Genomic DNA, 16,286 nt, shown 5'->3' with positions numbered 1-16,286 from the left:
ACACAGATTAGAAATTCGCTTTTCTAGGGCACCTTCTTCAGTCCCCTCAGGCAGAGGACAGTCTGCACCTGGCCCTTCCTGGCACTGATTTATTTATAACTCTGGTGAGCAGTCATTTAAGTCAAGTAATGGTTTATAGTTCTAGTCCTCACCCCCACCACTTAAAGGGCCCTGAGGGCACAGGTTGTTCCTTGTCCATCTCTGATGCCCAGCACAGCCCCCTGCAGCAAGCCCTCACATTCAATCATAAGAATAAAAAGAAAGTCATCTTAAATTGGGCCAAAGATCCCTTCAGCATAATATCCTCTTTCTCAAGGGTACCAGAGAACTTTCCCTTTTTTCTTTTTCTGAAAAGATATGATTTTCTTCCATTTTGTCACTGGATGGTTAATCCTAAGAGCGATTTAATCCCAATAGCTCTAGCTCTTCAATTAGTACACTCTCAGTTTAACTACCTAATTATTTCCCCATTGGTATATACTTCGAACCTGTACTCACGCTTAGAGGGTCAAACCATTAGAATAAAAGAGACATTAGGAGTGAACTTTTCTCATGTAAATCGCTATAAATAGCCCCCACAGCATCAACCTCTCCCTGAACCCTTCACAGGAGTGAGAGCAACCCGCTCGTACTTTATTTTAAACAACAGTGTCGAAGGGCTCCTTGTAGTGAGCAAGGATATGAAGTCCTGGAGCAAGTGACTGTGCTGCTCTCGCCTCTGTGCTCCTGTGACACGTGCCGGGCATCTGGCACAGGGAGCTGAGACTTTCCTTCATCTTCCTCTTCTGCCCCTGGTGCCTCGGTTTCTCTGGCCTTGAGCCTTTCCATATGGTGGTTCTCTCTGGTTTCTCCATGTTCCTCCTGAATCTCATTGCTCAGAATAGAGCACACATCACATCTCCTGTAACTGTCACTGAAGGGGCAGACTGGGTTTCCTCTGCTTTGGGTACCATAATATTAAAATGAAGCTTAATTTTTGGCACCATCTAGTAGCAGGTTCCACAACACCACTTCTCAACAGGCAGAGTGGGGCTTCCTCTGACCCTTTCTTTGAGTTTCAAGGGCACGTCCTTGAAAGACAAGTTATGTGTCTTCCCCCACCATGGCCCCTTATGACTTGAAACTCTAATCACATCCCTGCCACCAACTGGCTCAGGCCACCTGGGTGTTTCCAATACCATTGCTCACACATGTGTTATTGCTTTCTCATGCCCTATCTTTGCAAATCTAGATGAAAAGATTATTGATATAACAAATACTTACAGAGAACTTACCATGACCTGGCACTGTTCAAGCGCTTTACATACGTCATCTCATTTAATCCTCACAATGACCGTATGAGATTGGCTCTGCTGTTATCTCCACTTTACAGATGGAGAAACTGAGGCACAGAGTAGTTAAGAAGCTTGCCCAAGGTCACAGTCCCCAAGAGGCATAGTTAAGATTTGAACCCAGGCCATCTGGCTCTAGACTCTAGTCATTGTTGCTATCAGATTCTAATGATTTTTATTTTTAGGCACCTTTCCATCAAGCCAAACTTAAATAGATGAAAAAAGCCTAATTCCCTCACCTGCTAATGAGAAGCTGAAATCAAGTAAAGCATATGCTCTAAGAATAACGTGAGAATTTCTAACCTAGAAACCACCCCCACTGGATATACCCCCGAGGCAGCTAGCAAACGGGGACACCGCATGTAATAAAGTGAAAGAGTGGAAAGACCACGTTTTCATCCACACGGACTTTGTGATCTTGGAGTCCTATAGGTTTAACCCCCTGTGCTTCATGACCTTCCCCAAAGTCTGCCTGCCTACCTCCATCTCAGCCTCCAAACTCAGTTCAAAAGTCACTTCCTTTGAGAAGCCTTCCCTGATGCATCCCAAAGAACAAGTTTGGGTTCTCTCTCCCCCTCCCATGGCACCTTGTGCAGCCACCTGACAGCACACATGCCACACAAGAGTGTGATTATTAGCTAGACAGTTCTGCCCCGAGATGGTGAGATTTTCAAGGGCAGGAGTGATGTTTTGGTTGTTCCCCTGGTATTCATCACATCATAGGAACTGAGTCAGTCTTTGCGGAATAGAGGAATAAATGTGTAAAGGAAGATTCCATAGTTTTGTGTTAAGGAGAACATAAAACTAAATAAAAGCTGACATACACACATACATGCACACACACGAATGCTCACACACGCACGTGCTTATACATGCACACACACATACACACCCATCCTTTGCTTGAAGATGTATATCTAACTTTCAGTGGAATGGAGGATTTAAAAACCCAGAAAGTAGTACCCAATCTGTCTTGGGAAGGGGAAAAAAAGAGAATCACAGAGTTAACGCAAAGTGTTTGTAAATCTCCCCTCAAACAATATCTGTGGTCTGAATGAGATATATGTGTGTCTCTGAGTGTATTTAGTGGTGAAGCGTTTAGAACTCTGCAGTTACCTGGGTTCAAACCCCAGCTCTGTCACTTTCTAACTATGCGATCTTGGGCAAATTACTCAACTTCTCTGTGCCTCAGTTTGTCAACTGTAAAATGGGGCTAATAATAGCACCTTCTTCTTAGACTTGCAGGAATTGAGTGAGGAGATACAGAACAGTAGCCAGCATACAGTGTGAGTTCTAGAATTGTTAGCTCATATTATTACTGTGCGAATTCTACTGAGATCAATAAAATACAAATTTATTTTAAAGTGTTACTGAGTTCTCATAGCAGCTTTTGCATATTAACTAATTTACTGTAATTTAATACTAAAGGCACAGCAACTATCACACACTTTTCATGTTCAAATTGAGTCTTTATTCTGAAAAAGGATGGGAAGTACTGACTTAGGGTTACATCCTTGGGCAACTGCCTCCAGTGACAACTACAATCTGGTATCATTCGGTCAGGTATGTATCGAGGTTTCTGGAGCCTTTCTCTGTGGTGGGCTGTGTTTATTTAACAGGTTATCAGGTGGAAAGCCAGCTAGACACAGGACTTTATAGGGGCTCCCAGAGACTGTTACATGATTCCTGATTATATTTCCATGCATCATGCCTCAGGGCATCAGGAGATTCATTTGTGACAGGCTGCACTGCAAGACCTAACACCTCCCAGTTTCAAGATCTCAAAAATGCCTTCTTAGCCCTGCATAAGGCAGGAGACACGCTCATTTATCCCAAGCCCCTAAAAGTCAGACTGAAAAAAGACCCAGAGAAAGAGATTCCTAGTCAGGCTGCTACGAGACAACTAGGAAGAAAAGCATTCTCCTTCTGAACCCGAGGCTACACGGCACCAGCGTGCAAGTGGGATTTTTTTGAGGCCCTCCAGTCTGTTTCATCTTATCTGTTTCCCCCTTGTTTAGTGCTAGCATGTTTTGGTATTTAAGAAATATTTTTAGCCAATGCAACCTGGTGAAAAAATGGCCAGATATGTGAAATCATCTTCCATTACACATTCTGATAAGGGAGTAGGGCTATAACTTTCAAGGTAGGAAACTAAGAGAGATACATAATGAATCTGTAAATCAAATGGTTGCTGAGCCTGCTCAGGAGGACACCTGAGCCTGGCTGGATTAAAATAGCTACAGGTCCTTCATTAGCAAATACCCAGACACTCCAGGCTGTTCCCCAAACTCAGGAGCTGGAGGTCTGGGCTCCGGCTCTCAGAATACAAAGCTGACGCTTTACCCAAAAGCCACCGTGTTCATCATTTCATCACAGCAAGGCTGCAAGGTGATGGCTCAAGTTCCAAGGCTTTTTATTCTCCTTCCCAAGCTCCTGGGTGAATGCGAGAAAGTCAGTCCTGGAACACAAACAGCTCACAGACTCCCGGAAACCAGTACTGTCCAGCTGAGGATGAGCAAGAGCTCCAGGGACGGGGAAGTGCTACTGCCTTCAGGAGAATGCACCTCAGCCTATAAGGACGGGTAGCACTCAGCTTCTTCCCGTCGGGCCTCAGCAAAACGCAGCTGAGGACCAAAAGTGCAGATTTCTGGGTCACATTCTGACAGGGGCCCAGGAATCTGCATTTTAACACACTCAGTAGGATGACTCTTAACTACACTCAAGTGTGAAAAACACTGCCTTAGGACTTAACTCTGGGAGATAAAACCAGCATAAAGATACAGGTCTTGCTTCACGATATATGCATCCTCAACAACATAGTAAGAGCAGCAGCAGCAGCTCACACTTAGAGTTTCTCCCGTGTGAGCACAGCTCCAGATGCTTTACATACAACCTCTTAATCCTCACAATGACCCTATGAGGAGGTAGTATTATTATTCTCATTTTATACGTAAGGAAGATGAGGCACAGAGAGGTTAAGTGATTTGCTAAGGTCTCAGCTAGTAAGTGGCAGAGGTGGAATTTGAACTCAGCCTGTCTAGTTCCAGAGTCTTCTCATTCTAGAGACTGAACCTAGAGCTGGGGGCCCAGAAAGACACAAGCTCTCTGTTGAAACCTAGAGGTATCACGTACTTAAAATTTCTGCAAAGTGGATCAAGATGTAGGAGCCAAATGATCACTGAAGAAGAGTCTGGATGAACATCCCCAGAACTCTGAAGTGAAGTGGCAATTGTTCTCTTGGGGCCAACCTCTCCAGAAAGCAAGGTCCCTGGAGGGCCTGCTGTGCAGGGGAGCGAGGTGCAGGCACCAAGCTGCAGGGACGAGGGCAGCTCTCATGCAGGCCAGTGTGGCAGGTCCCCACACTCCAGTAACAGCGGCAGTGCCTGAGCCTCAGCGACAGCTGCAGTCACTGGACAGCAAGACCGAGACAACTGGCACTCAACCCATGCTGGCAGGACAGCAGCACCGCCTTTCCTTTCTTTTTAAAAAGGTAGCCTCTTTTATTTCTGATTATAGTATTAAAACACACTCACTGCAGACATGGTGGAAAAACAAGAACGCAGGAAAGAAATTAAAATCATCTATATTCCCATTAGCCAGAGATAATTAATTAACGTTAATACTATATGATGCTTGCCCTTTATTTTTGTATCTGTGTGTATAATTTGTAAAATTGAGATATATCATTCAATTTTTTATACTACTTTTTCTATTTATACATCATGTGCATTTTCCGATATCATTAAATAGTCTTCATCAACATGATTTTAAAGGACTATTAATGCAGCCCATCTGTCTACCTGTTCCATTTCTCTCTTGCTGATATTTAAATTGGCTCTGTTTCACTATAATGGATAATAATCTAACATCTCTGATTATTTTTGTAAAATTAGATGCCTAAAAGTGAAATTGCTGGGTCACAGGACACAGACAACTGTAAGATTCTTGCTTACTCATACTAAGGAGTTAAGATCCCCGTTAATACTAAGTTATTTCCCAGAAAACCAACATCTGCATTCGTTACAATATATGTAGCTGTCTCACTTCACACACACTAGCATTCAGCATGGACATTCTCAAAAGCAGGCCGATCTGATTAACTTAAAATATGGCATTATGTCAACCTTTCCTAGGGAAGAATAAGGTCCTTGAGAAAAGAGCCTTTGTCTATTGTGATCAGGGCCTGGCACATAGTAAGTGCTCAAGAAATATCTGTTGATCGAATGAACGATTCAAAAAATCAGCCGTGACTTGGAATGCTGATCTGCACTCCTCCAGGTCTAACCAGGGACTCCGCCGCGCACAGGCTACGCTGCTCTCTGGTACCTTCTTACCTGCAGCCTCCCTCGCCAACCCTGCCACAGCTGCTGGGTGACCCCCTGACCAGGGAAGACAAACAGTCTGATTCTCTCTCTTGAAGCTCTGAGCTAAGAAGCACAGAGACGGAAGGAGTTACATGAGAACTACCTTCGTGGTAGGCACAGAGTAAATGGCCACCAACTGCCTCAGTCACCCTGGCTCCCGCACTCCCTGGGGCCAGGCTGCTTAGCATTCCCATGGATTCTCAGAGGGCTGATTCCTTAAAATCAACACCCTTTTACTGAGGCTGATGTGTGGTCGTCGAGTTCTGTTCTTGCAACCCAAGGTGGCTGGCAGAGGCGCCCTCTTTGCCAACTTCCCAGATAACCGCAGCCCAGGAGAGTGACCAACCAGATGGAAAACCAGCCCAGCACCAAGGGCCACACTTAGCAAGACACAATTAAACAAAGAGAATAAAAAGTATACAGTTAAACACTATGATTAAAAATGGGAAGTCTGAATGTAGTAGAAACAAACGTTTTCTTCAAAGAATTCCATCTCGGTAGATCACAGTTTTGTCTGTTTAGAGTTACTTTGAGGTGTAGAAATCACCAACATTGTCTGCCTGACCCTGTGCTCTCAGATGGCAGGGCTCATGTTTAATTCTCATGTGTATCTCCAGGGCCTAGCACAATGCCTGGTGTAAGGTAGTACTTAACAAATGCGTGCAAAATAAACATTGGAAACTAAAAAGTGGGAGAACAGGAAGGCTTCTACAGGCTTGGATTTTTAAAAACCCCCATGAGTTGTATCACTTACCCTCCTTCTTCAAAGATGGTAGATGCTCTCTTAACTGAGCCCGACCACACCCCTGAATTGCCCAACGCTATCCTCTCCATTCCTTTGCAGAAACATCTAGACCAATGGCCTCAGCACGCAAGGCTCAGTTGGGTGGCCACTCTAGTTTACCAGCCCATTTCTGTTTTTACCAGTTAAGGGGTATATTTACCAAGAGGACATTTGTGTTTGTTCCCAAACCTGTTTATGTCAGTTATACTCATTACTGTATTTATGTAATTTAATTACTTATTATGTACACTAATGAAATGTCTATGCATAAGGAAAGAGCTGTTGTTTCTATTCTAAGTTGAATGTTTTGAAAAGACTTGATAAAGGTGAGAGGATGAAAAGAACTGTCAAATTAGGAGTGAACAACTATAAAACACTAGGGTGGGTGAGGGGCAATGTACAGGTCTAGAAAAATTTACGGCATTTACTCTGCTAGTGTCTAAGTTCTTACACTGAAGAAAGCAAATCTGGAAATTACAGAGGATGCAATATGGGTGCAGCTTATACAAGTAAAATGATGCAGAATGCTAACATATGAAACAAGTAATAACTAAAACAAGAGTATTGTGAGACATTATCTGTCCTTCCTTCATATAATGAACTCTGAAATTCTCTAAGTTACTTAATCTCATTTAAAAAAATACTGTTGGTTGTGACCACTAAAGTGATTTTGTGACTCCCTGAAAAGATACTGCCTTAATCCTACTCCTTAATTTTATTGGTGGCAGAGCTGATGTTCAGGGAGATTTAAGAGATCTACTAAAGTCACACAGCTACTGTAGTCAGAATTATGACCCTTGATCCACGCCCTATGGTCTGTCAACCACCTCGAGCAACCTTCCTCCTGATCCAGCATAGTTTCCTTTGCAAAAAGTAGGTGAAATCAGGAACTGAACGACCAGAATCAATCCTAGAGAGGAAAGGAAAGAATCCCTCATTCTCTCCTGAGGCTCCGCTTTCCTCTAAGCATTCTCCAAAGCAAGCAAAGACAGGTGTATGAGCTTTTATGCCCAAACTAAGACATGCCAAGTCTCTTGTGCTATAGACACATATTTGGAACAGTGAACCATGTACCTGGGTAGAACACGTGAGCCTTCTAATTTTAGAATGACTTCAGCTCCACGTGAGAAAACTCCAGACAATGGAACGGGGAAGCAGTTTGCAGTTCTGAAAAGCTTTTGTTAGGTGAGATGAGCAATAAACAGATCCCTTGCTTGCTGGCTGACCCACGTTCTACCTGTTTTCCAAACAAGTACCGTCTTCAAAGTCTTTTCCCTATCATCTGATTCGCCCTCCTCTGTGCACTCCCAGCCCAAACTCACCCTCAAAATGTCCCCACCAAAATCTGACCACCATGTCCCCAAGCACACTGGTTGTGGTGACCTTCCCATGAATAACACCACTCTGAATTTTCCATGTTCTTTCATCACCGCCTCTGAAAAGTGTCCCAGACACTAAATCAAATACTGCTTCATGCCAGGTGGTTGTCATTGGACACAGGCGAAAGGAAGGAGCAGAAGTTCAGAGGTTTAAAGAGCCACGCTGAGTACCCAGATCGTGCAAGGCAGACAGCTGAGGGAAGTCTGCAGCCTGGCTGCCAGGTGCCTGAGCGAGGCAGTCACCACACCCTCCGTCATTAGAGGGAGTCTCATGAAAATATGAGAACCAGATGGGTGGCCTGGGAACAGTGCAACATTTTGGAGGGTTAAGCAAGGAGCCACCTAACAACTTAACTGGGTGCATTCTGTCTCTTTTAAGGGGCATTACAAGGTGCCTTTGAAGATAGGTCATAACTCCTTCCTTGGGAGGGTGTGACAGATGTTCTAAGCTGTCAGTGCTGCCAACCTCACCCCGCCACCAGCTAATGTTTCTCTGCATGCTTTACAAATTGACAACCAACCAGATAAAATTTTTTTGTCCTAATCCCCAAACTATTGATGTCACTCCCATAGCAATTATTTTCTAAATCACACACTAAGCAGGCAGCTGAGGTTGCCTTATGACACTACAAGGCTCTCATTATGGATTCTCATGCTGTCTTTTCACCTGTGTGGTGGGCTCTTTGAGGACAAGGACAGAGGACAGCTTCTTTGTATAATCCCAGCAACTAGAATGTTAGAACCTAAATGTAACATAGTATCTGGTTCCAAGAGAATTAAATATATGGCAGTCACACTACCACTTCCCTACCTTGGGTCCATGGCAGCCATCAATTGATCACTGCTGTATTTCCCAACAGCCTGAAGGCAGCCTCATAATCCTTCTCAATAAAGCTTTCCAAGTAGTCTCTACCAATCCATCAGAGTGGTCATGTGAAAAATCTCACAGGCTATTCCTGATTCAAGTCCAACAGATGAGGAAACTAAGATCCAAACAGGAACCAGAGGAATAACTTGCCCAGGGACTTGGCAAAACTGAGACCAGCTGGACCCAAGTGGATGTCTGAGAGGTATTTACTGATGACAATAATGCCACTTTCCTATGCCTATGGCATCATCTACTCTCTACATTTGGGGATCTAAGAAAGAGGAAGATTAGAAGAAACCAATGAAATCTCAACAAGAAAGCCCAAGGAGAACTGTCAAGTAATAAGAACATGGAACTTTTTTCAAAAGGCACAAGAAAGCCAGATGGGATCAGCCCATGATCCTTCAAGCTCACATACCACCCTTGATTGGCACACGGAGTTTGCAATTTTCTCTCCGTGATGCTCCATAAAAATGTTAGTGCTTAATCCTGAGCATGCTTGCAGTCCTTTGTTCCAGAACCATCCTTCAGGAGTGAATCAAACCTTCTTATGTAGACTCTCAGAGTGAAGAGCTCTGCATATTTACATCATGGGTAAAGCCCTGTAGCTTCTGTTCTAAAATGACCCATCGTCACATCTAAATGGATAGTTCTGGGATTTAGTAAACGAGCCCACCAACATCCAGAGCTTAAGGGGTTAGGAGGGACTCCGATGTAAAAGTCAGTCACTCATTATATAAATGAGCACATTTTACAAAAACAGTGTTCACCTGAAAGGAAATATAAGTAGAAAGCAAAATATAAGAGCATTAAAGGAAATGCAAATAAATTGAAGTGCTATAAAATTGAATGCAGCATTGTCTACCCTCCATATTTAAGGGTCTAACAAAAAAAGAAATACTGTAGCTTTTGTTAGTGTAATGAAACTACGGTTTTGTTTTTAAAAGTCCCTATCTGTTAGACATAAGTAATATGCACAAGTGAGACAGGCTTTGCTTTAAAATATCCCAGCAAAGGGAAAAATCAAAAAGGTGGGAGAATTAGATCAAAGAAAAATTGCAGAGTGATGCTAATTGTCAAAGATAGGTGATGGTATGTGGGAACTGATTTCACTGTTACTTTTCTTCTGCTGTGTATGAAGATTCCTATAGTAAATATCAGCAAATAGTTTTACTTATATTACCCAAGAGTTAAATACATGCATGCTCCAATGCTGGGGTAGTGAGTGTGGCTGGTGAGGGTGGTCCCCAGTTTGAGCTGCACCCACCAAGGATTTCAGCCATGTCTAGGGAGGAAAGATTGGGGGTAGGATGGGGGTGGTCAAGGCCTACCAGGGTCTGAGGAATCTTCTAGGAGACAGGAAGGTCACCCTATAGGAAGAGAAACTTAAACAAGTCTGATTCAGTTGCAAAGCCCTGGTCTTTGGAGGGGTGGCTATGACATGGTCATCACCATCTGGACTTGTCTCCTAGCCTAGCCCTCTCCAGACTCATGTCTGGGTCCAATAGGGCAGGGCAGAGAGTAAGTAAATGTGGAAAGAGCTATTCCATTCACCTCTCTGGGGCATACGTCTCATAGTTCAGTAACCCATTAAACCAAGAACAATACAGAGGCCAGACAGGCAGCCCACCTCCCTTCTCCACAGACCACCAACCAAACCTGGACCCTCAAGGCCCCCTGGACACTAGAAGTTGTGGCATTGTCCCTGCTGTCACTCACTATATTGGGCCACAGAGTGGCACTCAGCCAGTTACAGGGTAATGTGCACCATAGCAGGGCTCAACTACTGTTTTCTGAGCATGCATCATAATGAGGGAGAGCAAACCTAGGCACTTGTTGCTCTCAGAGACATTCTCCCAGAAGCAAGTGCAGCAAGGAGACATGGAACAGAGGTTGGTCACTACTGCAGCAAGGACAGTCATTTTGTGGATCAAAGTAGCAGGTCTTCCCATGCCTGCTCAGGAGAGACTGGGAAACCCCTATGGGCCTAGGAGGAGCCACATGAGGCCCCAGAGGGAATACACTCAGGTAGCACATCCCCTAGGCGATTCTTGTATGAATGGATGGAGACGGGGAGGAGGGAGTCAAATAACCAGAACATCCCCTCCTCAAGAACTGTGGTGTCAGCATTTGCCATCATTGCAACCTGTCACTTGCAAGTAACTCAGGAGAGAACCTGGATCTTCGCCTACAGGTTCTACAGTGAGGACCAGGAGGGGATGAGGATGCACTTGGGGGTAAATGGCTCTTAGGAAGGGGGTCAATTCTGAGAACAGCGTGGGGGAGTCACTAAGCTATCCCCCTCCCCATATGTTCACATCTGAGCCCTCTGTGATGTGGGAGGTAATTAAAAAGTGAAAGAATTGCTTCGTGGAAACCCCGGTAGACCCTGGACACTAGAATCACTGCTTTGGGATGGACACACCCTTCTTTCCCCGGCCCCAACAAAGCGCGACACAGAGGAAGAGAGTCACTTTCTTTTATGTCATCATGGACCACCAAGTGGCTTGGACACCTTAAGGGTTCAAGTACATCAAGGATGACAGCTCTAAGGGGAGACTGTGGGGCCGCAGAAGGGTACCCGGTGGGAGTAGCAGCATCACCTCCGGTGTTTGGAGGGAAATGTCTGCAAGAGGAAAAGAGCAAAGTACCAGGGACACTGTGCGGTTGATTAGAGAATTTATAAATACATAGAAAACATCCACTCCCTTCCCAGGACCTCCTTGAAATAACTGGGGAGACAGAGCAGGGGGCCACTGCAATAACAGATGGGAGCATATTCCATGTCAATGAGGGAAGAGTGAAACTGGCACACTCATGCATCGCTGGCTTAAAAATCACCTCAATTTACTTAGAAAGTGATTTGGCAATTCATACCAAGGGTCATAATATATTTATTCTTGCTCCTGGAGATATATCCTAATGAAAGGATCCAAAAGAAGGAAAAAGCTTCTAGGCATGAAGACGTAGCATCATAATTAAACAGGAAGCAACAGAAATATCCAATGGGGAATGCTTAAATTACACACATCCATTTTAATGGAATAGCATGACATTTTAAAAAGATAAATTTTGAGACATTCCAGCAACATGGAAAAATGCAAAACCTCAAACCTTGAGTTTAAAAAGCAGGAATCAAAACAGTTTCCTCACCATGACTAATTGTATAAAAATATTAGCGCACACGGACAAAGGCTAAAAGCAATGCACAAATGTAACAGTGGATGCTTCTGTAGGACTCTGACCATGGGGGGTTTGCCTCCTACCTTTTCCCAAACTTCCATCTGTTGATCTAGGATCTTTAAAATGAAATGAAAATATCACTACGAATGTCAAAAGATAAACCAGAAAATAACGAAACAAAGATCACCAGGCAGAAGCAGATAAGACGGTTCAGGAATGTGGGTTCTTCTTTAGACGGATTATTACGTGAGCTAAAAAAATGGGGACAGTTCCAACTGTGGGTCCTGCGGGCTCTGCTTTCCAGCAGCCTTGCCCACACTGATAGTCTGAACAGAGAGACAGGAGCCAGTGAGTCCTACATGGGTGGGGAACAGCCTTCCCCTGGCTTGTCATCAAGACTTCCCAGGAGCGTGACCTTGGCCCCTGGGACAAAGGGCAGAGGTGGCTCAGGGGACAGCAGCACGTGAGCTCAGCAGGCATGTGCCTAGGGAGGAAGCTTTGAGCTCAGGCTCCCCAAACTAGGCAGAGTCTGCTCCCTTCCCATCCTCCACACGCCATCCCACACCGAGGGGGCGACACTCACCACTCAGGGCGGACGTGGTGTTCTCCAGGGCCTGGCACACAGCCGACAAAACACCTGTGAGGGGGAAGAAGAGAGAAAAGGTAAGAGTCTGCTCAGCAAACGACTTTCAGGATCCGAGGGAAGGGCACCTCAAGAGGTAAAGACTGGGTAGTTTTACAAAGTGGCCAACAGGCAGGCCTGGCTACACAATTTGGGGGCTCGGTGCAAAATGAAAATGCTGGACCCCTTGTTCAAAAGGCAGGAAAACTGAGCGTATGAGAGTTACTAAAACATAAAGCTTTATCCTTCTTTCTACAGTCTGTCCCTCCACCTGTCATGGTGTTTCTTGGTTTTTTTAAACACCTTACAACATTTTTTTTGGTGGTAAAATGTACAGAACATAGAGTTGACTATTTTAACCATTTTTTTTAAGAGCATAATTTTATTTATTTTTGCTGGGAAAGATTTGCCCTGAGCTAACATCTGTTGCCAATTTTCCTCTTTTTTCCCCCCTCCCCAAAGCCCCAGTACATAGTTGTATCTTCCAGTTGTAGGTCCTTCTAGTTCTTCTGTGTGAGCTGCTGCCACAGCATGGCTACTGACAGACAAGTGGTGTGGTTCCACGCCAGGAACTGAACCTGGGCCTCTGAAGGGGTGGTGAGAGCCAAACTTTAACCACTGGGCCATCAGGGCTGGCTCCTCCTATTTTAACCATTTTTAAGTGTATAGTTGTGAGGCATTAAGTACCTTCACATTGTTGGGCATGTCATGGTGTTATTTGCTATTTATGTCCCTGCTCCTTTTTGGATATGAGGATAATTGCAAGGTGAGCACAGCTCCTTACAGGTGCATGGGGGCCCCAGGGGCAGTGAGCAAGTGCACACGTGACCCACCAACTGCCAAGTTCCCCTCCAGCCGAGAGCTGGACCACATGCCATGACCCAGCTAGGGGCAGGGAAATCCAGTCAGGTATTTTTTCATCCCAGGGACCAGCTGCTCCGACCCAAGGTGGACAGGTGACCCCCAAGGGTATTACCACCTCTGTGCCAGGATGCACTAGGTACTGGGATCAGGGGTTGGGGAGAGGCTCGCCCTGTCTAGCCACTCTCTGAACATGCCACGGAACTGCCAGTTGGGGATGGGACAGCTGCCACCGTGCCCTACCCTGAGATACCAAGGGGTGCATGCATCTACTCCCAACCGTTCTTGTATCCAGGCCCTTCCAGGGGTAAAGAACCCACCCAGGAGAGGCAGGGAGGTGGTGGTAGGCAGGACCACGAGAGCCAAGGCACAGTGCACAGTCCATTGGCCCAATGGACTTCACGTATAAGATATAAACTCAGAGATAAAACTATTAAGAATTTCAAGACCACAACTGCATGGTATTAAACCCCAAGCTTGGTGTCCATCTGAGCATAAGACTCTGTGCAACTACACAGGTCTCATGGCCCCTGAAGCCTCCCCTGCCAGCAGATGACCTCATGTGCCCTCACAGCACAGTACCGGAGGTTTCTGGAAACAGCAGCAAAATTCCAACGAAGAAGGAACCTCTTAGGAGTTATGCAATCAGCATGAACTAAATTAGAATGACTTCCTAAAACTGAAATGCAAAAAGATGCCATGGTGACCATGCAAAGAGGCTGGGCCACCTATGGGTTAGCCCAGAAGGCAGATGGATCGAGTCAGCACAGAAAACAAGCAGAGCTCTATGCTGTTACCCCTCCGTCACCCAGGACCAGTGCAAACCCCTGCTGTGCAGGTCAGTGTCAGGGGCTCCTCTTCCCTTTCACTCAGGGTGTAGACACAGAAGCCCTTGACTCTCAGGGGAGAAACATATTTTGGAACAGATAAAGCAACCATGTTCATGACTTTCCCTTAGGCCTTTGGAATGAGAAAGATCACCAACACTTCCACCTGCTTCCTTTTACAGGAGGCATGGCGTGATTTCCCAAATGCTGCGACAGAGTCCTGAATCAGATATTTGGGCTGGAGTTGAGGGCCGAGGAGAGAAAATTAATAAAATCACACATGTCCTCCCCATGTGACTGTTTCTTGCTGCCCAACAGTCATGAATTCTGGAAGCACAGCTCTTGAGTTCCCCTGGACGTATGTAAAAGGCTGAGTCTGTAATCCACACACCAAGTGCTAAGTGAGGCATTGCTGCCAAAGCCAGGAAAAGTCTTAGTGGTTCCACAGTGTGAGCTGAGGACTCGTCGCAATCTGACTTTGCTGGCACTGCCACAAACCACTCTGGGCCAAAGTCAGCCAGGAACCTGTGGTCCCATGAAGAACCACTCAGGGATGTTTCAAATGCCTCTGGAGAAGAAGCTCCACTGGCTTGTCACAAACTGTCCCTGAATGAGTGAATTATCTTCCCACCTCCTTCCTCGGCCCCATATCCTGTCAGTCAGCGAAAGCATGGTCCGTACAGTTCCTGGGCTCCATGTCGACCTCTGCTTAAGCAAAACTAAGACAAGAACACAAATACTGATCAACTGCAGCCGGGACAGAGCAGAGCTGATCACCAACTCTCCAGGGCGTGCAGAGGGGCCGCTCTCCCAGCCTTGGGGCAAGTTACTTCGTCCCCTGTGTTCCTCATCTGTAAGCTTTCAACTGCCAAACCCACAAAGGTGTTATGGGAACCAATTAGAATTTGCAGAACCACCATATTCCGCAGATGAAAGACACTAGGTTTTTATTCATAATTTGAGCAAGACCAGAAGAACAGTTCCTTCCTTAATCTTCACATTCCCATGGGAAACACGTCTTAAGGCCCTGGGCTCCTCTCTGCAATCTTGACTCAGGCACAACTTCAGTTGAGGCCCTGGGGTGAGTGGTGAGGTGTCTGCTTTCCCTTCAGACGTGGTGAGCTCCCCAGAGGGTTCCAGACCAAAAGGTCAGGGGTCAGGCCTCTTTCACTTCTCAGCAGGTGGGATACCACTTATTGGGCATGTACCAGTCCCGGGCCCAGCACTAGGGTTTTACGTGTCTTACGTTATTTAGTCCTCATGAGAACCCATGATACAGGCACTTTCCAGTCTCCCTGCCTTCTGGGCCAGCCTGTGGAAACACCTGGTTTTACAGGCGAGGAAATCGAGACTTAGAGAGGTTAAGAAACCTGCCCGATCTCTTGCAGCCAAATTCAGGCTCAAGTCTGCCCAAATCCTATGACCAAGACAGGGTTTAACTACCACACCACGCAACAGTCCTTCTGCCCACAGCCTGTCGTGAAACACCAGTAGGTGTGTCTTCACCAGTTACAACCCCCAAACGAGTCTGAACAACAGACTCAGCAGGCCTAGCAGAGGCGCTGACCTTCCCACTGCCTCCAACTCTCCCCACTCTGAGCAAGGTCTGCTGAGGGGTACGGGGTGAACGTCCAGACTCCCAGATGGCCGATCTGTGTGAGCCCAGGTGCCCAGGCTGCCAGCCCATGGCTGTCTTGGAAAAGCTGGCTGTGTGAATGCCTTCCAGAAACACGTGGCCTTGGCAGGCTCTGAGCCTCATCGGAAACACAGGAAATCCTCCCCTGGAACACCTGTGTGGGGACAGCACAGCCGCAGGGACAGCCGCCACACACACTGGCTCCAGGGAGACAAGACACCGTGCAGACGGAGGTGTGCTGGCCGCAGCCATAGGTTCCTCTCGCCTGAGTTTCAAAGCTGGACCTCAGCTGCCACAGGGCCACCCAGCCAGCCTCCTGCTGGGGCAGGAATCCCTTTTAGGCTGCTCCTGCCAGCATCCCGTTTCTGTTTAAATAGATCCAAAGAGGGGAATCCCTGGATTGTGGACTTCAAAAGGAAAAAAGAAAAGAA

General features: G+C 46.0%; 1 protein-coding gene across 2 annotated transcripts in view; it reads right to left on the bottom strand.

The window, feature by feature from the left end:
- TGFA (transforming growth factor alpha) overlaps positions 1-16,286 on the bottom strand; it is a 103,843-nt gene that overhangs the window by 56,561 nt on the left and 30,996 nt on the right. For both annotated transcript variants that reach the window (XM_005599910.3, XM_005599909.3), the window contains exon 2: positions 12,493-12,546. In XM_005599910.3, the coding sequence (XP_005599967.1) occupies positions 12,493-12,546 (54 nt within the window). The remainder of the gene's footprint in view (positions 1-12,492; positions 12,547-16,286) is intronic.

The sequence above is a fragment of the Equus caballus genome, chromosome 15 (assembly GCF_041296265.1).
Source record: "Equus caballus isolate H_3958 breed thoroughbred chromosome 15, TB-T2T, whole genome shotgun sequence".
Classification (NCBI taxonomy): domain Eukaryota; kingdom Metazoa; phylum Chordata; class Mammalia; order Perissodactyla; family Equidae; genus Equus; species Equus caballus.
This window is presented reverse-complemented; position numbering and strand designations above follow the sequence as displayed.